The 26763-nt window shown below is 40.7% G+C and overlaps 1 protein-coding gene and 1 long non-coding RNA gene across 2 annotated transcripts; both read right to left on the bottom strand.

Annotated features, from left to right (window-relative positions):
• Nucleotides 1-249: 249 nt before the first annotated feature.
• On the bottom strand, nucleotides 250-10021 carry LOC134760908 (uncharacterized). The gene is made up of 4 exons (XR_010138983.1): nucleotides 5601-10021; nucleotides 5051-5104; nucleotides 4620-4707; nucleotides 250-4345 (listed from the first exon to the last, which is right to left on the bottom strand). It is a non-coding gene; the product is annotated as an uncharacterized LOC134760908 (long non-coding RNA).
• Nucleotides 10022-21003: 10982 nt separating this feature from the next.
• LOC129047344 (ras-related protein Rab-40A-like) lies at nucleotides 21004-26399 on the bottom strand. Its single transcript, XM_054544893.2, has one exon. It carries the CDS (start codon nucleotides 26379-26381, stop codon nucleotides 25545-25547), a length of 837 nt encoding a protein of 278 aa, XP_054400868.1. The 5' UTR covers nucleotides 26382-26399; the 3' UTR covers nucleotides 21004-25544.
• Between the last annotated feature and the right edge of the window lie 364 nt (nucleotides 26400-26763).

The raw sequence follows: 26763 nt of genomic DNA, 5'->3' as shown, positions 1-26763 counted from the left end.
CCTGGGCAACCTAAAGAGACTCCCGTCTCTACAAAAATAAACAAACAAAAAAAATTAACTGGGTGTGTTGGTATGCACCTGTGGTCCCAGCTACTCGGGAAGCTGAGCTGGGAGGATCGCAGGAGCCCCGGGAGGTTGAAGCTGCAGTGAGCCATGATCGCGACACTGTACTCCAGCCAAAAAAAAAAAAAAAAAAAAAAAAATGAGCAATTTCTAGTGTTAAATCTGAGACAAGATAGCTTCATCACGTTAAGTTTTAAAAATACATTTATTGTCTATATTTAAGATATGCAACATGATGTTCTAAGATACATACAGAAAGTAAAGTATTAGTTACTATATAGTGAAGAAAATAAACATATTCGTAATGCCACATAGTTACCCATTTTTTTGTGCATGGCAAGAACAGCTAAAATCCTCTCATTTAGCAAAACCCCTAAGTATATTCATTTTAAAACTTTCTCAAGTTTCAAGAAATTGATTATTTTTAAAAATCTCCCCATTCAGCCAGAATCTCCATCTCTTTCCCTTCAAAGTTAAACTACCAAAAAGAGTTTTCTACATTTCCTGTTAAAATTCTTCACTTCCCCCTGCACTGTGGCTTCTGTCCCCAGGACTGCAATGAACATGATCTTACCAAGGTTGCAATCCACCTATTTGTCACTATGTCCAGTTTTTTGTGTAAATGTATTAACCTGTTAAGTATTACTTTTAATGAGCTCCTAAAATATGCATGCTTGTGTAGTTGCTTCTTTCACCTAACAACAGAGCCTTGACAGTTTCCCAGGCTCTGGAGCATGATGTACTGAACATAAATCCAAGCTGTCCCACTCCCTAACTGTGCAGTCTCAGGTAAAATTTTTATTCTATCTGCTCCTTAGTTTTCCATCTACAAAATGGAGATCAGCAACAGTTTCACCTTGTAAGGGTGCTGTGAGAATTGAACGACTCAATAGCTAAAAAGCACTTGGCACATAACATATTGTAGCCATATTTGTTTCTCTGTCTTTACTGGCCATTAGTATCTACTATCTCTGTGGTAAAGACTCATATTTACTCACAATCAATGACCTTTGAGGTGTGGTTTTAGTGAGACAAGCAGGTTATAAAACTAAATGTAGAATGAGAGCTTATATTTTGTAGATAAGTATATAAATGTATTCATTTCTGCATAAATTTATAAGTACCTGCATAAGAAAACTTGTGAAAGAATATTATACAGATATAAGCATTAGCACGTATTCTCTTTGAAATACTCTCAAGATATTTGGAGAGCAGGTATTCTCTTTTGTTTTAGAGTAATGCTGCTTATTTCATTTCTTATGTATTTATAACTGTAATAAATATCAAATGCTCCTGCAATTATACAAAAACATTGCCAGGAACATTCAAGCATTCCTTACCCCACCCACAGGAAAGAGATACACATTTAGAATGAAGAATATCCCTGAAGCTCAAGAATAAAGATCCTGAGGGAGCCACTTCCAAGTATACGAGGATATATTTTCCCCTAATTCAAAACTAAAGCAATAATTATCAATATTTTATACACCATGACATTCTAGGATTTAAAACCTAGTAGTTTTACACATTTGTAGTATTGTGCCCTCATGGATACACATTCAATAACTCCTCCCACTTTGAATTACCCACTGGTGCAGATTAAATTCTGGTTCAGAGTGCTGCAGGTGGTAATGGTATGAGGGTCAAGGGATTGTGACTTCTCTCTCCTCTTTATCTGCACTCTTTCTTTATTTGAGACTCCATAGGAAACTATTTTTCCAATATCAGTATAGAAGCTCAAATAATGGGGCAAAAATGATACAGAATTAAAGAAATGGTTTGATGATCTTTTCCCTCTTCCCACATTGCTTGGCAAAGCCATCCTGCATCACAGAAATAGCCCCAAAGCTTCATTTATAAACTAAATGTAAGTATATGCTACTTCTTCCTGCTCCATTACCAGCTGGTCTCTGTGGTAGTTATGCTGTTTGGTTTAGATGACAGTCATCACTTCTCTGGGAAGGAGAAGAAAAGTGGGCCAGGATGAACATTTGTTGAAGACTAGGTGCCATCTTCTCTGTATAGGATTTCTCTAGGTGCCATCTTCTCTGTGTAGGATTTCTCATTTACCCCACAGGACAGTTCTGTAAGTAAGGCATCATGAGCTCTCAGTGGTTCCCTTTTCCAGATGACCATGGGCAAGCTGACAGAGGTTAAGGAAGTTTTCCAGTGTCACACATCAAGTAAAAGGCAGGAATGAGGTTCCAGCTTTTGTCCTCTTTAAAATGTTCCATGCATTTTCAACAGAGGATATATTGCCCCCAAGGGGCTGAGAATTGGTTTTTAAGGGTAGGGAGATAGTAGACATTAAAATGGTTTGTGGCACTACATAGGACCAAAATACATAAACAGTTAACACTATATCTGTGGTATTAAAATTTCACATTTCAGGCAAGAAGGGATTAATAAGGAGGAAAAACATGTCTAATAAGGCTCCTTTGGATAATGAAAGAAGGTTGGGAAACATTTAATGCGCCCATTGATATCTTCTGTAGATAATGGGCCACCAAGGCTTAGGGGCTGGTCATTTCGCACCACCCCATGGATGCCTGCTCAATAACCCCTTTAGATGATGATGCTGATGATGATAATGGACATTTAATTATAAGTTACTTGAGTAGTATTTTCATTAATCTTAACCTTTACTCAAGTAATTTATAATTAAATGTCCACTTTATATCAGGTTATAGAAAGTTAGGAGAAGTTAAATAAATCAGGGAAACTTTGTTGTTAATGTCTGAAATTTCACTAAAGCTTCTGCTACAGATCTTCACAACCCTGTGCTCAGAAGATCCCCCTGACTCCCTGAGCAGAGCCTGCAGACTGACATGGAGAGCTACATGGAATCTAGGCAGAGCCACTGCTCAGGCACACATGGAGCTCCAGGGCCCTTGGACTGCTGGGCACCCCAGCACCAGTGGCTGTAGCTCTGGCAACAAGAGAGGCCAGGCTCCCTGGAATGCCTCCAGTATAGGGGCTAAATCCACGGGGCTGAGGAGCAGATGGACTGCAGGCCTCACCTCCATTGTACCTTGCTGGATAATGCCCACTGGGCTGGGTCCCTAGCATGGCCACTCCAGCCTCACTTGAGCTCTAGGGCCAATAGCAGCCCTGTATTTCCCTGGAATGGAGCTCTCAGTGGTAGCAGACGGGTCCACCAGTCTTGGCAGGGTGATTAAGGACTAATGCAGGCCCCCAGCACAGCACAGCTGCCTTACAGAAAAGTGGCCAGACATTTTTCCACATAGAACTCTGTCCCCACTACTTCTTACTGGGCAGGGCCTCCAGACTTGGGACTCCAGCCACCCCACCCATGTCTGGGCTCTTGGGCCAGTAGCAGATCCCCCTGGGGGATCTGTACTTCCCTGGGACAGAGCTCTCAATCGTAGCAGGCAGGTCTGCCATTTTTGCTGCTCTGCAGCTCCTGCTCCTGTTTCCCTCAGGCTCAGGAGGGAGCCAAAAGACTTAGGACTAATGCAGTCCTCCAGCACAGTGCAGCTGCTTTTTGGATAAGAAGGCAGACTCTCTTCCACATGGGCCCTGGCCCTGTTACTCCTCAGTGGGCAGGGTCTCTCAACCCGGGCCCCCAGAACAACCACCTTGTCCCCGCCCAAACGTTTAAGTCAGTGGCAGCTCTGTCATTCTCTAGGGAGGAAATCACAGAGACAACCCACAGCCCCTCTCATTGCAGCTGCAGTGGTACTGCCCTTACTGCCTTTGGGCTGGGGAAGGAACAAAGGTCCAGGTCGCATTGCTGGTACCACCAGCACACCACAGCCACCATATGGGGAGGAGCCCAGTCTGTCTTCCCTGTGAGGCCTCACTCCCTACTCTTCAACAGGCAAGGCCCCTGGCTTGGGACTACAGGGCAGCTACGCCACCCCCAACTGAGCATTCCCACTGGCAGTGGCTCTGTGTTTCCCTGGGGTGGAGTTCCCAGTGGCAACAGACAGCCCCTTTACCACTGCCACTGCAGTGGTTTTGACCTTGTTGTCTTTGGACTGGGGAAGGAACAAAGAGCCTGAGGGCATTACTCATGTCTCTAGCATGCCACAGTCACCATATGGAGAGGAACTCAGTCTCCCTTTCGTGTGAGTCCCTGACTCCTTACTCTTCACCAAGAAGGGCCCCCAGCTCAGGCCCATGGCACAGCCACCTCACCCTCTGGCTGAACACTTGCATTAGCAGACGCTCTGCATTTCTGTGAGGTGGGGCTCCCAGAGACAACTGAAAGTCCCTCGGACACTGCCACTGCAAAGGTACTGCCCTCGATGTCCTTGGACTGTGGAAGAAACAGAGACCCCTGAGTGCCTTACTCACACCTCCAGCATGCTGCAGTTGCTGTAAGAAGAGGCCAGTCTGTGTTCCCCATGGGCCCCCAGGCTTGAGCCCACAATGCAACCACCCCACACCAGGCCAATCACTCTGATTGACAGCGGTTCTGCATGTCTCTGGGATAGAGCCCCAAGAGACAAATTAAAGGCCCTCTGCCACTGCCACTGTCAAGGTTCCTGTTTGCCCCCATGCTGTGGAGAGAACATAAAGGCTGAGCTTACCCCGGGGCTGCAGTATGACGTCCAGGAGTGCCAAACCCAGATCTGTAGCCAGCACTTGAGTGGGAAAGGAGCCTACACTCTCAGAGCACTGAGAGAGAGAGAACACAGCTGCAAATGTGGGCAAATACAGAGTAGTCCTGTGACCGAACAACATCTACCTATCAGCCAGCATGCTTAAGCACCATCTACTGGATCACAGCCCAAACTTCAACACAAAAAAATACTTTAATATATCCCCTGTGAAACCAAAGACAATAATTCAGCTACAAATAAATACCCTGCACAAAGCATTAGCCCTCTGAAAACATCGAGAAATGAAGGTAACTGACTACACTCAAATTACACCACAGTTAAGGGTACACAAGCCCACACACATGAGAAACAATCGGTGCAAGAACTCTGGCAACTCAAAAGCCAGAGGGTCTACTTACCTCCAAATCACTGCACTAGTTCCCCAGCAATGTTTCCTAACCAGGCTGAAAAGGCTGAAATGACAAAAATAGAATTCAGAATATGGATAGGAATGATCATCAACATTCAGGAGAAAGTCAAAACCCAATCCAAGGAATATAAGGAATACAATAGAACTATATAGGAGATAAAAGATGAAATGCTGTTGTAACAAAGAACCAGGCTGGGCATGGTGGCTTACGCCTGTAATCTCAGCACTTTGAGAGGCCGAGGTGGCCAGATCACTTGAGGTCAGGAGTTCGAGACCAGAGTGGCCAACATGGCGAAACTCTGTCTCTACTAAAAGTATAAAAATTAGCCAGGCATGGTGGCATGTTCCTGTAATCCCAGCTCCTTGGGAGGCTGACGCAGGAGAATCACTTGAACCCGGGAGGCAAAGCTTCCAGTGAGCCGAGATTTCACCACCGCACTCCAGCCTGGGTGACACAGCAAGACTCTGTCTCAAAACAAAAACAAAAACAAAACAAAAAAACAAAACCACAACCGATATGACAGAGCTGAAAAACTCACTTCAAGAATTTCATTAAAAAAATCACAAGTATTAACAGCAGAGCCCACCAAGCTGAGGAAAATATCTCAGAGCTCAAAGACCAGTTCTCGAAAACAACTAAGACAAAAACAAAAAACAATAAAGAAGAATGAACAAAACCTCTGAGAAATATGGGATTATATAAACAGACAAAACCCATGACTCATTGGCATCCCTGAAAGAGAAGGGGAGAAAGAAAGCAACTTGGAAAACATATTTGACAATATCAGCCACAAAAATTTCTCCAAGCTCACTAGAGAGCCCAAAATTCAAATTCAGGAAATGCAAAGAACCCTGCAACATACTATACAAGACAATTATCTCCAAGGCACATAGATTCTTCAAAGTCAAAATGAAAAAATATTAAAGGCAGCTATAGAGAAGGGGCAGGTCACCTACAAACGGAAACCCATCAGCCTAACAGTGAAGTCTCAGCAGAAACCCTACAAACCAGAAGAGATTAGGGGCCTATATTCAACATTCTTAAGAAATTCCAACCAGGAATTTCATATTCCATCAAAGTAAGCTTCGTAAGCAGAGAAATAAATCCTTTTCAGACAAACAAATGCTAAGGCAATTCATTAGCACCCGACCTACCTTACAAAAGATCCTTAAGGAAGTGCTAAATATGCAAAGGAAAGACCGTTACCAGCCACCACAAAAACAGACTTAAGTACACAGACCACTGACACTATAAAGCTACCACAAAATCAAGTCTGCAGTAATAACCAGCTAACAACATAATGACAGGATCAAACTTGCACATATTAATATTACCCTTAAATGCAACCAGGTTAAATGCCCCAATCAAAAGGCATAGAGTGCCAAATTGGATAAAGCAGCTAGACCCAACTGTATGCTGTCTTCAAGAGACCCCATTTCACATCCAATGACACCCAAAGGCTCAAAATAAAGGGATGGAGAAAAATCTACCAAGCAAATGGAAAACAGAAAAAAGCAGGGGTTCTTTTTCTAATTTCAGACAAAACAGACTTTAAAGCAACAATGATCATAAAAGACAAAGAAGGGCATTAAACAATGGTAAAGGGTTCAACAAGAAAACCTAATTAGCCTAAATATATATGCACCAACATAGGAGTACCCAGATTAATAAAGCAAGTTCTTAGAGACCTATGAAGAGATTTAGATAACCACACAATACAAGTTGGAGACTTCAACATCTCATTGATAGTATTAGACCATCGAGGCAGAAAACTAACAGATATTCAGCACCTGAACTCAACAGCTGACCAGATGGACCTAACAGACATCTACAGAACTCTCCACCCAAAAACAACTATATACATTCTTCTCATATGCACGTGGCACATACTCCAAAATTAACAACATAATCGGCCGTAAAAGAATCCTTATCAGCTGGGCGTGGTGGCTCATGCCTGTAATCCCAGCACTTTGAGACGCCAAGGCAGGTGGATTACCTAAGGAGTTCAAGACCAGCCTGAGCAACATGGTGAAACCCCATCTCTACTAAAAATACAAAAATTAGCTGGGCATGATGGCAGATGCCTGTAATCCCAGCTACTCAGGAGGCTGAGGCAGGAGAATCACTTGAGCCCGGGAGGTGAAGGTTGCAGTGAGCTGAGACAGCACCATTACACTCCAGCCTAGGTGACAGAGTGAGACTCCATCTCAAAAAAAACAAAAACAAAAACAAAAACAAAAAAACCTTATCAAATTCAAACAAACCAAAATCATACCAAACACACTCTCAGACCTCTCAGGCTATATTACAGTAGAATAAAAATAGAAAACAGTATTCAGAAAATTGCTCAAAACTATAAAATTACATGGAAATTATACCAAGTGTTTTTTGTTGTTGTTGTTGGTTTTTTTTTTTTTTTTTTTTTTTTTTTTAGACAGAGTCTCTCTCTGTCGCCCAGGCTAGAGTGCAGTGGTGTGATCTCGGCTCACTGCAACCTCCGCCTCCCAGGTTCAAGTGATTCTTCTGCCACTGCCTCCCGAGTAGCTGGGACTAGAGGTACGTGCCACCACGCCCAGCTAATTTTTTTGTGTTTTTAGTAGAGACAAGGTTTCACCATATTGGCCAGGCTGGTCTTGAACTCCTGACACAAAGTGTTCTTTAATAACTCTTGGGTAAACAATGAAATTAAGGCAGAAATCAAGAAATTATTTGAAACTAATGAGAACAAAGATACAACATATCAGATAATGGAATCTTTGGGACACAGCTAAACCAGTTTTAAGGGTGAAGTGTTAAATCTCCACATCAAAAAGTTAGAATGACCTCAAATTAACAACCAAACATTACACCTAGAGTAACTAGAGGAACAAAAGCAAACCAACCCCAGAGCTAGCAGAAGACACAAAATAACCAAATCAGAGCTGAACTGAATAAAATTTATTTGCACAAAAACATACAAAAGGTCAATTAGTCCAAGTTGGCTCTTCAAAACAACAAATAAGATTGATAGACTGCTAGCTACATTAATAAAGAGATAAGATAAACACAATCAGAAATGACAAAAGGGACATTACTACTGACTCCACAGAAATACAAAAAAAAAAAAAAAAACAAACCCTTACAGACTACTTTGAACACCTATATGCATAAAAACTAGAAAACCTCGAATAAATGAATAAATTCCTGGAAACATACAACTCCCCAAGATTGAACCAGGAAGAAATTGAATCCCTGAACAGACAAATAATGAGCTCTGAAATTGAATGAGCAATAAAAAGCATACAAACAAGAAAAAGCCCAAGACCAGATTGATTCACTGCCGAATTCTACCAGATGTATAAAGAAGAACTGAGACCATTCCTACTAAAACTATTCCCCAAAATTGAGGAGGAGATACTTTTCCCTAACTCATTCTATGAGACCAGCATCATCCTGATCCAAAACCTAGCAGAGACAACAACAACAACAAAAACTTCAGGCCAATTTCTTTGATGAACATAGATGCAAAAATCCTCAACAAAATACTAGCAAACTGAATCCAGCAGAACATCAAAAAGCTAATCCATCATGATCAAGTAGGCTTTATCTCTAGGATGCAAGATTGGTTGAACATATGTAAATCAATAAATGTGATCTATCACATAAACAGAACTACAAACAAGACATGATCATCTCAATGTATGCAGAAAGGCTTTCAATAAAATTCAACATCCCTTCATGATAAAACCCTCAATGAACTAGTCGTTGAAGGAACATATCTCAAAATAAGAGACATATATGACAATCCCACAGCCAATATCATATTGAACAGCCACGAGCTGGAAGCATTACCCTTGAGGACTGGATGCCCACTCTTGCCACTCCTATTCAAAATAATTCTGTAAGTCCTAGCCAGAGCAATCAGGCAAGAGAAAGAAATAAAAGGCATCTAAACAGGAAGAGGGGAAGTCAAACTATCTGTTTGCAGATGATATTACTCTGCACCTAGAAAACCCCATAATCTGCCCTAAAGCTCCTCGAACTTCAACTTTAGCAAACAAAATAAGTGTACAAAATCATTAGCATTTCTATACACCAACAATGTCCAAGCTGAGAGCAAAGTCAAGTATGCAAATCCCATTTACAATTACAAAAACAGAAACAAAAACCTAGGAATACAGTTAACCAGGGAGGTGAAAGATCTTTACAAAGAGAATTACAAAACACTGCTCAAATAATTCAGAGATGACCCAAACAAATGGAAAAACATTCCATGCTCATGGATAGGAAGAATTGCTATTGTTAAAATGGCCATACTATCCAAAGCAATTTATAGAATCAATGCTATTCCAATCAATCAATGACATGCTTCACAGTATTAGAAAACACTATTTTAAAATTCATATGGAACCAAAATAGAGCCCAAATAGCCAAGGCAATCCTGAGGAAAAGTAATAAAGCCAGAAACATCATGTTACCTGGCTTCAAACTATGCTACATAGCATACCTGACTTTGAGCAGCTACAGTAACCAAAACAGCATCATACTGGTACAAAATCAGACAAAGAGACCAATATAACATAATAAAGAGCCCAGAAATAAAGCCACACACCTACCACCATCTGATCTTTAACAAAGTCATCAGAAACAAGCAATGGGAAAATAACCCCCTATTCAATAAATGGTGCTGGTATAACTGGCTAGCCATATGCAGAAGATTGAAACTGGACCCTTTCCTTACATCATATACTAAGCTCAAGATGGATTAAAGACTTAAATGTAAAACCTAAAACTATAAAAAGTCTTGAAAGCCAGGTGCGGTGGCTCACGCCTGTAATCCCAGCACTTTGGGAGGCCGAGGCGGGTGGATCAAGAGGTCAGGAGATCGAGACCATCTTGGCTAACACGGTGAAACCCCATCTCTACTAAAAATATAAAAAATTAGCCGGGTGTGGTGGTGGGCACCTGTAGTCCTAGCTACTCGGGAGGCTGAGGCAGGAGAATGGTGTGAACCCGGGAGGCGGAGGTTGCAATGAGCCGAGATCATGCCACTGCACTCCAGCCTGGGCGACAGAGCAAGACTCCATCTCAAAAAAAAAAAAAAAGAAAAGAAAAAAAAAGTCTTGAAAAAAGCCTGGGAAATAGTATGCTAGACGTTGGCCCTGGCAAATATTTTATGATGAAGAAACCAAAAGCAATTGCAACAATACCAAAAATTAACTAATGGAACCTAATTAAATTAATAGCTTCTGCACAGCAAAATAAACTATCAACAGAGTAAACATACAACCTACAGAATGGGAGAAAATACTTGCAAACTATGCATCCAACAACGATCTAATATCCAGAATCTATAAGGAACTTCAACAAACGTATAAGCAAAAAACAACCCTATTAAAAAGTGGGCCAAGAACATGAACAGATACTTTTCAAAAGAAAACATATGCGTGGCCAACAAGCATATGAAAAAATGCTCAACATCACTAATCGTTAGATAAATGCAAATCAAAACTACAATGATATACCATCTCACACCAGTCAGAAGGGCTAATATTAAAAAGTCAAAAATTACAGATGCTAGCGAAGTTGTGGAGGAAAGGAAATGCTTATTACACTTCTGGTGGGAATGTAAATTACTTCAGACATCGTGGAAAGCAGTGTGGTGATTTCTCAAAGGACTTAAAATGGAATTTCCATTCAACCCAGCCATCCCATTATTGGGTATATACTCAAAGGAATATAAATTCTTCTACTATAAAGTGACATGCACACATTCCACAGCACTATTCACAATAGCAAACTCATGGAATCATCCTAAATGCTCATCAATGGTAGACTGGATAAACAAAACGTAGTACATACACACCATGGAATACTACACAACCATAAAAAGAATGAGAGCATGTTCTTTGCAGCAGCATAGATGGAGCTGGAGGCCATTATCTTAAGTGAACTAATATAGGAACAGAAAACCAAATACAACATGTTCTCACTTATAAGTGGGAGCTAAACATGAGTACACATGGACACGTGTACTTGAGAATAGAGGGTGGGAGAGGACTGAAAAACTACCTATCATGTACTATGCTTATTACCTGGATGATGAAATGATCTGTACACCCAACCCCTGTGACAAGCAATTTACCTATATAACAAACCAGCAAATATACCCCTGAGCCCCTAGCCTAAAGTAAAAGTTTAAAAGTATTAAGTGAATAAAGAAATGAATTATACTTGAATATAAAAATAAAAGAAATAGCAACTCTCATACTGGGATATTAGGAGTATATCTGATAAATATTATTCTGATTTCATTATATTAATATAAAATTTTACAGTATCTGAGTTTTTAAAAGGATGCTTTCAAAATCTTATTAAGAAATTCTTGCCAAGACATTTGTGTATATGAGCAAGTGTTACAAATATCATTTATTATAGAAACTATGGTAAGGGAGCTTAATTTTTACCACTAGGATACTGGGGAAATAAAGTTTACAGCATCCTACGATGAAACACCAGTTAATATAAAAATATTGAACGTATATTGTAACATAATTTCGAATGTTACAGAAATTTATTTCCATGAAAAGATGCTAATAAAGATTTAAGAGGGGTACAAAAACTTGAACAAGTAGTCTGGATCCATTTTTCCCTCATTTAGGTCTCTGATTTTCCAGTGGTCAAAGAATAAAAATTAAAATGACCTTTTTCTTCTGATATAGAGCTCTCTTTTCAGCACAGTAAGAGATAACGAATTCTGTCTTGAGCCCATCAATGTCCCTGGGAATACTGAGAATGTCCGCTTTGCCACCCAGAGTTCCAGAAAGCTCTGTAAGGTGGGCTTGGGCCACAGCCTCTCCCTCCCACCTTCCTGCTCGCGATGTTCTAGCTGTAGTTCAGCCTTCTGTCACGAGAGGGCACCACGGTACCACCATTATCGAACTCTATCAAGAAGGGTCTGCAAGGAGCAAAAAATAACAATACCTCCCTTAAAACTTAGCTTATGAATCTGATTACAGAGTAATTCTAATTCTGTCAGAAAAAAACCTGATGATAGGTGTAAAATAAGTCTGTATATATGTATGGCATCAACAATGAAACGCCAGACAGCTCTAGCACACGTTGGCAATCATTAGCATTAATAGGTCAGTGCAAGGCAGGCAGAAGGTGACTGAGAGAGTATGGGCGTGCCTAAGTGGGTCCTGGGCAGCTGCGTCCATAATGTCCTGGAGAGGGGATGAGTGAGAGGGAGTGAGAGGTTTGAGAAGCCTGTACAAGGGTAGGGTAATGGAGGGTGAACACCCAGCTCTCTGGAAGGGACCCCTCTACAGTGTGGACACCTCAATCTACACTGAGGAAGGAAGAGATAAATCAATGAATTCGATGTAGATTTGGGATGAACAGCAAATAGGACTGTTTTTAATATGCATGTGAATTTTCCAAACAGAATTGTTATTATAATAAATATTTTCATAACATTCATTACTCTGTAAAATACACTTCTGTTCATTAAAAAAGAACGACAAAGATGAAGATAGCTGTGATGCCTCCTGGTGGCCAGAGAAATTATTGCACATCTGGGAGTAGAGTTGGGGCAGGGGAGGGAGGAAGGGAGGGTGGGATCTAATTAATGGCATCAGGAACAGCATTCTGGAATTTTTCACATACTTGTCACAATTTGTGTGTATCCATTTATCTAGGTTATTTTTTAAAAGTACATTTTCTGGGATATATAAACCTTTTTCTTTCATTTGGAATTTTTCAACATCAATAATATTGTTACTTAAAAACTATATGGGTCATAATTAAAAAAAAAAGTTTAGCAGATCACGAGGTCAGGAGTTCAAGATCAACCTGGCCAACATGGTGAAACCCCATCTCTACTAAAAAATACAAAAATTAGCCAGGCGTGGTGGAGGGCGCCTGTAATCCAAGCTACTTGGGAGGCTGAGGCAGGAGAATCACTTGAAACCAGAAGGCAGAGGTTGCAGTGAGCCAAGATTGCACCACTGTACTCCAGCCTGTGCAACAAGAGTGAAACTCCATCTCAAAAAAAAAAAGTTTAATACTCTGGGATCATGTAATGGCAGACCCCAAGGAGATGAGATCATTCACAGCCCCAAAAGCATGAAGACAAAATGAGAAAAACTTTAAAATAATCAAAATTAACTGTTGATAGGGAGATAACAAGGGTATTTTACTGGTTTACTTAGTCACACCTAAAATCAGTAACCTTATATGAATAACGGTGGTGATATTGGGTAATTTGACTGATACTTAAGATTATAGAAGATTAAATACATTTAAAAACATCTTGAGGCGTGTGTACTATCCCTTGAGGAAGATTAAAGCATTAACAGGCCTGGAGGCATCAAGTCAAAATAGAAAAATACCTTAAGTATTCCAAAGTTAACTGCTGATCTGGAAAGAACAAGTTGTCTCTCTTATTTGCATAAACTTTCCTAAAGGCAGCACTCTGATGTGAATAATGGTCATAGTGATGGGTACCTTGGATGGCAGTTAAGATTAAAGGAGATGAGATGTAAAGGGCATTTGCTTACAGTAGTTCAGTGCATGTTACTTTCCCTCTCTCCAGCTCACTTGTCTCAAGGCCAACACCTGAGCTTCTGCCTGAGCCCATTCACCACTTCAAGGATCAGCCAACTCATGTGGCCCTACACCCATGTCTCTTGGTACAAAGCATGAGATTTCACCTCCTCTGCCTTCATCATTACCCAGAGGGGTTGTGGAGTGGGGACCTGTGGGGAACAATAGCTGGGGAGTGGAATCTGGCCATTTCTCAAGGCCTGGAAGCCCATCTTCTAAAAGGGAGGCTGCCCAGAGCCATCTAGGGAGGGTGAGGGATGGAACCTCATTCCAATCCTGCCACTTTCCTGGGGAGGTGACTTAGGTTCTGTGAGGCTGAGCTTGGTCATCTGTGAAATGGGATTGACCATACCATCTCTACAGAGCTGTCCTGGGGGGTAAATGAGAAAACCTCTTGAGAATATACGGCATGGAGTTGGACCTCAATTATCTTTAAATGTTGGGACACAGCAGTAGGGACTGGCTGGGCCTCAGGGTTAAGGCAGGCATTGTGAAAAATCATTTCTCATTATTTCCCTTTATAAGAAAACAGATAGTTGAAGAAAGCAAATGCTCCTGTGATATGCCTTGAGTTCAAAATTTTGTAGACAGTAGTTTCTCTACTTCTTGGGTGTTATCAGAAGCTGATAAGAGCTGTTCAACATCATTCCCCTGAGCTGACCCAAATCCAGTTTCCCTTGCCTGGAATACAGGCATGTCTTTGAACTCACCTGGTGATCTCAGTGATAGATAGCAAAGTAAGCAAAGTGTGATGTCTGCCTAATGGCTCCTTCTGGACTGCTTAGTATTTTAATGTATGTATAGGAAAATTCTGGACCCATCCTGCAGTCATCAGTGCAGGAGTCCTCAGGTCATGTATTATCCAGCCACATCACACCAGGATTTCAGCCACCTGCTGCCTTCTGGAGAGGCACAAATCCAATAGTTAGCAGAATTTTTTACACATAATTGTCTATTCTTTTGTTAGGTAATAACTAAATGTTTATTGAGCTCAGATTTCATGCTGTCCCGGTGGAGGCATCTCATTAGCTCTAAAGTGGAAATGAGAGGGTAAGAAAGGATATGAATATATGGGCAACTTCAAATGTTAAATTTGAGATGAGATGGCTCCTTCCCATTATTTTTTCTTTTGAATTTTTCTACTGCCCATTAATGTTTAAACTTGATCAAGTTTCAAGTAATTTAAGATTTTCAAATGTCATTCGTTGGACTTACCAGCATCCATTGCAACCACATGATGGAGATATCTCTTCTGTCTCTCTTTATTGCTCTCTTTCTTTCTCTCTTTGTCTCCTCCTCTTTCTTGGTTTCTTTTTCTTTACGTTCAAAGTTCCATAAAGAGTTTTCTACATTCCCTGTTAATATTCTCCACTTTCCACTGACTATCCCACTGCACTATGGCCTCTGTCCACAACATCAAGTAACACATGTGAACTCAAACACCTCTGAAGTGCGTTTCTTGTGCAATTAAAAAATAATAAATGAAATGGAAAAGTGTACTCATGTCATAACAACCATCATACAAAATTAGATCAGGTTCTAAATGAGACGCATCCTTAAACCAATCAAGGGATTTCGATAGTAGTTTGGACATATGAAAACTAACTGCAGGGAATCACTGTCTTCTTTCATCAGCTTGGCCCAGATTAGGTTCCAGATGTACAGGGTAACCCCACATGAGTTACAATTTGAGTTAAGTACAAGTAGTCTGGACAAATAGAAGGTGTTTCATGAAAGAATACACTAAGTCATTGTTTTAGGCTAGTTCACTCCAGGGAAACTCTAGGTGTTTGAATACATCAGGAAAAAAATGGGGCTTGAAAATAGTATCTGCAGATTTTATTAATGCTCCCTGCAGCATATAAACTGGGTAAATGAGCCTGTCTGTTTTGGCAAGTTGGAAAGAGAGTATACATGACAGGTAGGCATGTATGGCAAATCCCACTGTTGAAATCTGAACATGTATTTGTTCTCCTTATGTTTCTTCCTTCCTCTTATTCCATGAGGTAGTCATGCATTTAGAGATAAAACTGTAAATTAAAAGTAAAACCTTAAGCCCCCCAACCGACTGAACAAACCTCCTCATGGCCAAGAGGACCCCCCCAAAATCCTTAAAACTGAGTTCCTGGGCATGACAGGAAGTGGGGTCAGATACAACTTGTTATGCTCCCTCTCTTTTGTGGTTTAGATACAACAATTGACCAGCATTAATGTTAAAATAGAGATCATAAGACTGGCAGAACAGACTCTTTGTGGCAATAAGATATCAAATTATAAATAAGACCTAAGGCCATGCCAGGCAAGGGTTAAGTCACACACTCTACACTTAAAGAATAAACTGTGTTCTAATTGACACAAGCTTTCCTTTGCATTTTTCTCCAGCAGCTAAACAAGTACTGGCCTCAAGATAAGCAATATTAAAACAACTTGCAGCTCATCCACCACTAGATGCTGATCCCCAGCCCCTGTTCCACCAGCAATAGCTACAGTTTTGATTGGACAACAGACTGATTTTGGTAACTTTCTTCTGATTAGAAGATCACCAACCATGGACCGGTTCTGGCCAGTTTAAAGAGGGCAGGACTTGAGTGCCTTTGTGTTCTGAAAAGTTCTTTTAATGTATAAGGCCTAATTGTAATACATTTAAATGTGAAGTCTCCACCCCAAGGCGAACCTGGTCCATATGTATAACAAACATGTTTGTTCAGTTACCCATGTGCCAGGACCCCCTTCATTAATATTCATAGCTCCTCCTATAACGTGTTGAGTATGTATCTTTGTCCAACCCCTTCAGCTTAAATTCCTGTCTTACCTCTCACTCCCTCAAAGTGCGTGCTTCTGGGTTTCTTCCAATGGCTACATTCCCAGCCCGTCAGAATGGCCACTCTGCAGGCTGTAATCTTTTATAAGAAATAAAGCTATCCTTTTTAAAATCTATAAATTGGTGATATTTCAGTTAACAAAATCATACCATTAAAAATACCATATTTCATGTGTAGATCTATACAAATGTAATAAAAATATAGAGAAATGTCTTAAAAATGTAAACCCCAAATTTTACATAGTGGTTACCTGTGAGGAAGAAGGAAACTAATTAATTAGAGAACACTTCAAAGTGAATTTTAATTGCATATGTTTTATGTTAACATAGAAGGTTCTTATATTCTATAATTTTGTGTATTTCTGAAATATTTAAGAAAAACTACCGTTTCTATATTTGATTCTGAATTCAAAAGAGATCCCTACTAATTTGAAATTTTAGGAAACATAATGAGCTTCAGGATAAATTAATCAATAACCCCATGGCTGATTAATTTTTTAAAATGTATCATTTTTGTGAATTACCTCCCATTTTATTCTCTATGCAGACATGTTTAATGTATATGCATTACACAGGGATTTCATTTATCTGCAGACCTAACATTTGCTAAAGATCATTAAACTAGTTATTAATTGTGCCCAAATATTCTACCCACTCTATCTGACTCCAAAGCCACACCTCCCCACTATTGGGAAATAAAATCTTTTCCTGTGAAAGGGTTGAGGCCAGGAGAGAAGTGACTCCCCATGGTTCTGTACATAAGGACAGATCTGGTATTTGGGACCCAGCTCTCCTGATATCATCTGTTTCCCAGCAGACCCATCTTCATGGTCTGTCATTCTGTGCTGTCTCCTTTCTGAGGCTCAATGAGAGGCTGCTATTCCAATGTCCAAATAGAAGGTAAATGAAGATGTTAGAAAAGGACATCAAATAAAAAATAATGAAATTATTTTTTCTCCTCCACTCCACGCATCAGGTAACTTCTACAAAGAAAAGACAGAAAAGCTTTTCTCTCATAGAAATATGTAAACATTTTATTTCCTGCTGCTTCAACTCTAATTGACCTCTAGGAGATGTTCATGTAAACTACGTCTTTTGTGGAAGAGAAAACACAGGGAAAGCCAATACATATATTTGTTGTAGCATTACATGTCAGACACTTCGCATAGGTTTAAGCATTATACATTTTCTTCCCACAACAGTTCAGCCAGGTGTCTATCAATATGCCCATGTTACAGATGCCCCAGTTAAGGTTCACAAGGGGTTACTCACTATTATCAGGTCACATATTTAAGTAGAAGCAGGAATAAGATCTACCAAATATATATATTTATATATATATGATAAATACACTCATTTATATATATTATATATTATATAATATACAAACAGGCCCAATTACATGTGTTATTTAGCAAATTGAGATGAATATTTTTAAAGTTCTGTTTTCATCCAGTATAATAGGCTAGGACATAAATCTGCATTACTTTAGTTCTTTAGTTATTATAATTTCACTTTTTTTTTTTTTAGATGGAGTCTTGCTCTGTCACCCAAGCTAGAGTGCAGTGGCGTGATCTCAGCTCACTGCAACCTCTGCCTCCCGGGTTCAAGCGATTCTCCTGCCTCAGCCTCCCGAGTAGCTAGGATTACAGGCGCATGCCACCGTGCCCAGCTAATTTTTGTATTTTTAGTAGAGATGGGGTTTCACCATCTTGGCCAGGCTGGTCTCAAACTCCTGACCTCGTAATCCACCCGCCTCGGCCTCCCAAAGTGCTGGGATTACAGGCGTGAGCCAACTCGCCCAGCGAACTTCCAATGTCTTTAAAAGTTTAAAATCCCTTTTATCAAAATAATTAATAATTGAAAGGGTCCAGAAACATCTATATAGAATAAAGAACAACAGAAAAAACACTATTACAGTTAAATAGAATAGATTTCCATATTCCTCTTGAGATAGCCAAATTCTGTTTGATGGTTGAAGCAGGAAGTACAAGATCTGATTGGTCCTCAATATACGAAGAGTAAATATTGAAGACTATACTGTAAATGGCAGATATTAACAGGACTTTATTGACCATGCCATTGAAAGAGCTGGGCACTCAGGCACTTACCACTGTTCAGGGCACTTTATCACCCATGAATGTATGAATTAATAAATTTGTGAGATATCTTAGGATGGGGTACATATTTTCCTTATATTCTAAATAGACAAGATCTGAATATCACCACATTGGGCAGTAGGTTACTCTGGCCTCAAATGACATTTTCTCTTCTCTTAAAAATTATCTCCCTTTGAATGCAGTGTTTTCCAGATGTTATAAACTGTGCTAACACCACCAATCGAATTTTGTCAGATCCACTTCCTGGGTATTAAATGCATCCTCCCAGGTCAAAGGACTCAGGGCAGCCCAGGAATCATCTCCTGCATCTTCTTTACTCCCTACCTTGAGTAAGTTGGCAGAGAGATGAATTTAGAAAGAAATGAAAGGGGCATTGTGGGCCCACCTAGTAAATCACTGAAGGCATCCAACAAGGATGCAGAGTGATAGGGTCAATTTTGCACGTGGGAACATGTGAAGATACCATGACTAAAATCCAGAAATAAACCATCACATCCCAGGAGGAAATCCTGCACAGAGATTCTACAGAACACAGTTGAAAAGGTCATGTAATGTGGACAACAGGAAAGCTGCCCATTTGAGTAAATTGTGGTGAGCCATGAGTCTACAGCAGCAGAGTTGCCTAAGCAGAAGGGGGCATTTGGTCAACACATGCAGCTCTGTTGGGGTAGGATCACAAATTTAACTCTACAGAAATAACTGCAAAGATGCAACATGTAAATGATAGTAAAGGTGAGTGTTAAATTGTGCCTAAATTTGTCAGAGCAGTGTTGAATTGTGATACAATTCACTGAGCTGATGAAAGGAGCTGAGGCAACAGAGGAGAAAAGCCTCATGAAAAATCTCAGGGAGGATACAAGGAGAAAACAAATGAAAGCATGGAAAGTGTGACCTCCTGGAGAGAGTGTTCTGGCTAAGAATGTGCCTCCAGGAGGAAGGCATAAATATGCTGGCAGATGGGAGACCATCGGACCTGGGGTCAGAGAGAAACTATAGTAGGTGTATGATTTCCAGACAGCCTGAGGACCCAATTAGTGGTAAATCCTTCCTCTTGACATTTGCTTCTCACTTTAATGAAGGCTCAGGGCACTGACATCAACCACTTCACTATTTTCAGTGCTCCTGTCTCCTTCCTGCGCCCATGGACCTGTGAGAGGTCTTCAGGACACTTCTGTTCTCACCAAATTTGTGTAATTTCAGGGTGTAAAGATGACATGCAGCATATCACCGAAGCAAATGTGTTCTTCCACAATCAGTCCCAAATCTGGATGGCCTCAGACCTGGAGTGCCCAGTTATCTCAGAGCCCTGTCTGCTCCCCTGGGAGGCCCTCACTCTTCACTTCAGTCAGGCTGGACTCCCTGTTCCCTCTCTATTTCATGAGGCACAGGTGTCTTCTCCAGGAACCAGCAATCTCTATTCTAAGAATCTATTCCAAACATACATTTCAAAAAGACAAAAAGGCAGAAGAACAAGGTCATTCCTAGAAGAACAATTTGTAACAGGACAAGACTATAAATAAGACAAATGTCCACTAAAAGGGGATTGATTGAATAAGGTGCATCTACATCTTAGAGTACAATGCACATATACCAAGCAAGGAGGACTCTCTTTCTCTACTGCCATGTAATGATTTTCAGGATATACTAAGTGAAAGAAGCAAGGCACAGAAAAATGTGTGGAGCTGTTGCTGTTCAATATCGTAGGCACTGACCACGTGTGGTTATTTAAACAAGGTATTTTAGATATATTTTATTTTAGATAAAACTAAAAATTTAGTTCCTCAGTTACATTCACCACATTTCACATATTCAATACCACAGGTAGCTAGTGGCTACTGTGTTTGACAGTGTACACACAGAATATGTTCACCTCTACAGAAATTCTATTGGACTCCACTAATGTAGAACATGCCACCTATGAAATAGGAGAAGTCTAATATAAACATTACATTTGGTTATAATATTATAAATTTGAATCTTAAAACAAAAATTGATCAATAGCCTGGGCAACATAGCAAGATGGCCTCTCTACTAAAAATTAAAAAGAAAAACATAGCTGGGTGTTGTGATGCATGCCTGTGGTCCCAGTTACTGCAGAGGCTGAAATGGAAGAATTACTTGAGCCTGGGGAGTGGAGAGGCTGCAGTGAGCTGTGATTGTGCCACTGCATTCTGGCCTGGGTGACAGAATGAGACCCTGTCTCAAAAAAAATTGATCAAAATGACTGCATGTAAGGGATGGAGGAACAGCCCAGGATGGAAGGGAATCATGTGTATTCCCTTAAAAACATAATACATATTTGCTGGATCCATGCACAGAAAAGGACAAGAAACAGTGACCAATCTAATAGCAACGAGCAACGCTAGCCTCCAGATTGAATTTACTAAAAACATTTCCCATGAAAAGGAATCAGGTTATTTGGAGAAGTGCTTTATTCCAGGTCTGGGTAGGAATTGTAGCTGATGATGCTGGACGCAACTAACATACCAGAAGACATGTCAAAAAGACCAGAAGCCAAACTAGAGGGGCTCCCACTTCACGAAGATAAAACTATTTGAAGGTCAAATAAAATAATGCAATAGAGTCAATCAAGACAAACATAGAAGTATCTAGATCTAATGAAAATACTCTAAAAGAAAAACAAACAAATTATATTTAATGCTCACATTTGTAGGATCCTAGGGAAACATCTCATTATTTCTTCTCACGGGAACACAAACATCTGGTTGAAGGAAGCAAGTATCTCTGTAATATGCCTTAAGTTCAAAGTTTTAGAGAAAGAAAGTATTCTGTATTTTGAAGTATTTCATTGTCTCATACAAGCTACTCAACATCATGCTTCTGAGCACACCCAAATCCAGCTTCCCAGGTTGTGGGTAGGGGCAGTGTGCAAGACAGGCATGACTGGGAACTCACCTGGCAGGCTCAGAGATAGATAGCACCAGGGATGCAAGGTTTGTTGTTTGCCCAGAGGCTGCTTCTGGGCTACTTGCTATGTTAATATATTTATAGAAAAATTCTGGACATGTCCTGTAGTCACCTGTGCACAGGTCCTCAGGTCATGCATTAGCCAGCCACAGCAAACAGCATTTCAGCCACTTGCTGCCTCCCTGAGGGACAAAAATCTTAGCATTACTGGCATACCTTTGACACACAATTATCCATTCTTTCATTTGCCAATTACTAAATGTGTATATGATATATATATAACCTTTAAATTCAAATTTTGGAAAAGGGTTTTCTACATTCCTCATTTCCCTTCGATTGCTTATCCCACTCTACTATATCTTCTGTCCATATGATTGCAATGAATGTCCTCTCACCAAGGTCATAATCATCCACCTTTTCTCATTATATCTAGCTTTTCATATAAATATATTAATATACAAAATATTCATTTTAGTAACCTCCCAAAGTAAGCATGCTTGCGCAGACTGCTTCTTTCACCTAACAACAGAGCTTTGACAGTCTCCCAGGCTTTGGAACATGATGTACTGGACACAAATCTAAGCTCTCCCTCTCCCTAACTGTGTGGTCTCAGGCAAAGTCTTTATTCACTCTGTACTTCAGATTTTCATCTACAAAATGGGAATTAGTAACAGTTTCTACCTTGTAAGGGTGCTCTGAAAATTGAATGACTCAATGCCTAAAAAGGACTTGGCAAAGAATATGTTTTAGCTATTTTAATTTCTTTTCTTCTGTCTTTACTGGCCATTAGTATCTCTACTATCCCTATGGTATAGACTCATGTTTATTCATAATCAATAAACTTTGAGGTATGTTCTCAGTGAAACAAGCAAGTTATGATATTAAATGTAGGATGAACCTTATCTTTTGAAGATAAGTATATAAATGCATATATTTGTGAATAAATTTATAAGTATCTGCATAAGAAAACTTCTGAAATATTACACAGATGAAAACATTAGGATGTTTATTTCAACATTCTTGATCTATAAATGTGAAAAAGAAGTGGCTGTAGACCTTGGTGGGTTTCATTTCAGTGGTGGGGTGGGGGAACAAAGCGCCATTAGATGAGCAATGAGGACTGAGGTGGAGGAATGTGAGTTGAGTATTGAGAATTCTTCATAGAACTTTGGTTGCAATGGAGAGAATATATGTAAAGAGAACCATAACTGTGGATGTAGAGAGGGGTCCAGGGTATTAAATTATGTTTTAAAATTATCAATGATAAGAGATCCTTTCAGGTTGAATATTAAGAGGAAGGGGCCATCTCTTTTTAGATCTACAAACTGAATTCACCATGCCCCTATTTCCACACTTTACTTTCTTGTTTCTATTCTGGGGAAGCCTAAAACTTCACAAAAGGGGTCGTGTAGAGTTTGGCCTTAATGTCTATTAACTGTAGGGATGAATGGATGGTTGGATGGATGGATGGATGGATGGATGGATGGATGGATGGATGCAAGATGTGTCAAACAGCTGCTGGTAATTTATGGTATTTTATCTCTCAGGACAGAGTTCTCACACAAGTGACTGAATCTGTGGCATTGCTGGCTGAGAGCAGGCAATTTTTCAGGTCTCTGCAACGGATGGCAGCAAGATGGGAGCACCCAGCTTCAGTGTTCAGAAGCAGATTTAGGCCGACTTCCACACCTTACATCCTGGAGGGATCCACCCTGACTTGAGCAGGTGAGGTCACAGACAGGCTTGCTTTCCACAATGGGGAAAAGATTACAGCCTGCTCAGAAGCGTGTTGTGGTCCAGCTCTTGTGTCATTCAAAAAGACTCCACAAAGTGCAGATCCAGATCCTCTCCAAACTTGAACTCAACCAATGTCATGGAGAGACATTCTTAATCCCCTTCTATGAAAACAGTGTCATTAGAAGCACCTAGAGGCCACACACACACTCTGGAAATGTAATGCCAGCAGTAGCTCTAGAACCTGCAGACTCATGTGCCTGTTGCTCATTGTTTTTAGGGTACATGTGAAAATGGACCATTTTGCAATAAAAATATAATGCAATGATGATTATTAGAGCATTTTGTATACTAGGGAATTTTTTAAGTTATCTAAACATCAAATTAAATATAATGACAAAGAATTTCCATCTGTCATATCATCAAAGTATAAAAAGAAACCATTCAGGATTCCAGTAAGGTGGGCGTGCAGGGAAGTCTACCCTGTTTCATATCGGTGGTGGGGATGTCATTTAGTACAACCTCTTTCCAGGTTGATTTGATAATTTCTATTAAAGACTCTATGCATCCCCGATCTGCATGTGTTTAGGGCCTGCTCCTTCAAGTATTCATCCTCAGCATGACCCCTGTCCCTCTGAGAGTGCATATTCTTCCTGATACAGGAACTGTCTGCGGACTCCAGTTTCTAAAGCAATGGCCCAGACACACTCCCTTGTCCACAGAGTAGGAAATTTAGGTCTGACAAGGCTGTCTTTCAGAAGAGAGACAGAACTGGGAGCTTGGCTTCAGAGCTGAAGATACAGATTTCAGTAGTGGCCTGGGTCAGCAGGAAAGCAAGATTTGCTTGGTTATGGTGTGATGTGCAGCTCAGTGTCACAGTCTGCATGGGGGCATATAGGGTGCCGGTCCCTGCTTTTCCACTTAGTGGCAGGATGCTCCCCAGCCAGGTTGCTTAACCTGCAAACATCACTGTTTCTTAAGCTACAGAATGGTGTAGAGATTATATCCTCTACCTCCCAGGAATGTTGTGGGAAATTCATGATAGAAAAGTACCAGAGTTCAGGAAGGGTGAGTCCCCATGGCTCCCTGAGGCCAGAGGTACTGCCCTTCTGTGGGACTTTATGTTACAATCACCCTATGACAATGCACAAATAAATGGTCATTCAATTACAAAAGAGTACAAGGACTTATATTTACTCAGTTCATCCAATATCAATTATTATAATAATCCACAATGTAAACTGGAAAGTAACCACGTGGAAATCACTTCTCCTTCCTTCCCATCTAAGGTCTCAGAAGTGCTTTCCCAGATGTGATCTCATTAACCTCTATATCGATCTGAAAGGTGTTAACCAAAACTGGCCAGCACAGGGGAAATGACTCACCTAAGGCCTTATAATGGGCCTGGCCCCCCGTGTTCTATTGCATTGTTTTTCTGCAAAGCCTAATCTTGCGGGGTTACATTATACATATTTTTCTTTCTTTCTCTTTTCGTTTTACCAAAAGATAAAAATATATACTTTTTTATTGTTAAGAAACATTTTCATAAATAAGTACTTATTTCATTCCTTACTGAAATGGCTTTTTTCTTACTGACCCATTGAAACCATGTTGGCTATGTTCAACATAACTAGAGATATCTTTGGCATTTTCTTCCCTTAGCTTCATATCTTGTAGAATATCTTGTACAAAAAAGTAGATTTACAGAAAAACATACATATAAATCACTTATTAATCTCCAAATGTAGTAAAATAACATAGCAAAAACTTTATCAAATCCATTTCGTGCACAAACTGGACAGATCTGTTACGTATAATCTCTATATGCATCTGCAGTGTTTTATAAATTGGTGCTTTGACATCAAAAAGGTTTACAAAAAGGCCCCTCTAGTAATATCAATGACTCGGAATGATCTCACTATCATTGCATCTCAAATTCCCTTGAATTTATACTCATCACTGTCATATCACCATTCTTACAAAAGTGGTTATTTTAAGGAAAAAGATGCAGTGTGATTATAAGTAACATTCAAAATTTCATGTTATCAAGAGTTAAGCAGAGTACTAATTTTCCCTTTATAAACACATGCACATCCATGTAGAAATTCAAAGTCAAACTGTGTAAAGTGCTTTTATTGACGGAAGGCATCACACACATTCCCAAGCAGCATTGTTCCCATGAGAAACTGAAAACGTATTTCTTTGAATCTAGAATGCAGCTTCCCTCTTCCAGGTGTAACCATTCAGAGTTTTTCCTGGAGCGATTCCAGCTTGTTTCCTCTTGGTGCCTTCCTTAAGAAATTTTGCAGCTGTTTCTGGTGCAGTTTTTGGGTGGGCTCTGGGGTGGACAGACGATCTTCACTTTGCAGAGGCTGCTCCTTTTGTGAGTGGAGCTGGTGGTGAGGGAGTAGGAGAGGCCTCGCATCATCCTGGCATTCAGGCCCTTAGCCATGGAGAAGGACTTGAGGTGACTTCTTAAGGCAATGGGGAGCGGGAGCTTGTCCACCAGATGCACAGGTGTGCAGGACACGATGGTGCGGCAGCAGAGGTCTTGCAAGCTCAGTACCTTGCTCGACCTTCCGAGCCAGTTCAACCTGTGCCGCAGCAGCACGATCCTGGCCAGCTCCGTGAAAGACTCTATGATGTTGAAATTGCACAGAGGGCTGACCTCAAAGAAGGTCACACCCAGGCGCTCGGCGTAGGCCTGGGCCTGCTCCCTGGGCACCTGCCTCTTGAATGCCAGATGTAGGCGATTCCCCACCAGGATTTTAGGGACACCAGGGGCATGTTCATCAATCTTCTTAATCCATCGATCCATACCCTCGAAAGACCAGCGGTTTGCAATGTCGTAGACCAGGATCACTCCTTGTGCACCACGAGAGTAGGAGCGGAATATGGTACAAAATCTTCCCTGCCCCGACGTATCCCAGAGCTTCAGCTTCACCCGCTGGCCGTCCAGCAGGATGGTGGTCGTCTTGTAGTCGATTCCCCCCAAGTGACTGTACGGGGACTCGGCTGTGCCGTCCTGCAGGCTCTCCAGGATCTCGCCCTTGCCCACGTCGCTGTCGCCCACCAACAGGAACTTGAGCAGGAAGTCGTAGGCCTGGTCGGGGCTGCCCGGGGCGCTCATCGTGCTGGCCCCGCCCCCCGCCTGGGCCAGACCAGCAGGGTTGTGCGCAGAGGCGGTGCCGGGCCTATTTTTCTTGAGAAATTAACATAGAACATAAAAAATGGGATGGGGAAGTCTATGAAATAAAGTGAAATGAGGTGGTGGCTTTGATGGTTTTCTTTTACAAACCCTGGGAAACTGGTTCAGCGATTGTTTTCCTTTTTCTTACCCAGCACAGAGTAGTGACACAGCAGTTAATTCATCACGGAAACCTTACATTTCTCTTAACATTTCCATGTGCTCGTTATGGAACCATGCCTTTTGGATTATGTCAAAGGAATCTCCTTTAAAGGAAGGACGGGTATGAGATAGGAAGCGGACTAAGATGTGTTGAGTACCGTAT

Source organism: Pongo abelii, chromosome X (genome assembly GCF_028885655.2).
Source record: "Pongo abelii isolate AG06213 chromosome X, NHGRI_mPonAbe1-v2.0_pri, whole genome shotgun sequence".
In the NCBI taxonomy this organism is placed as follows: domain Eukaryota; kingdom Metazoa; phylum Chordata; class Mammalia; order Primates; family Hominidae; genus Pongo; species Pongo abelii.
Note: the sequence above shows the minus strand (reverse complement) of the source record. Positions and strands in the feature narration are given on the sequence as shown.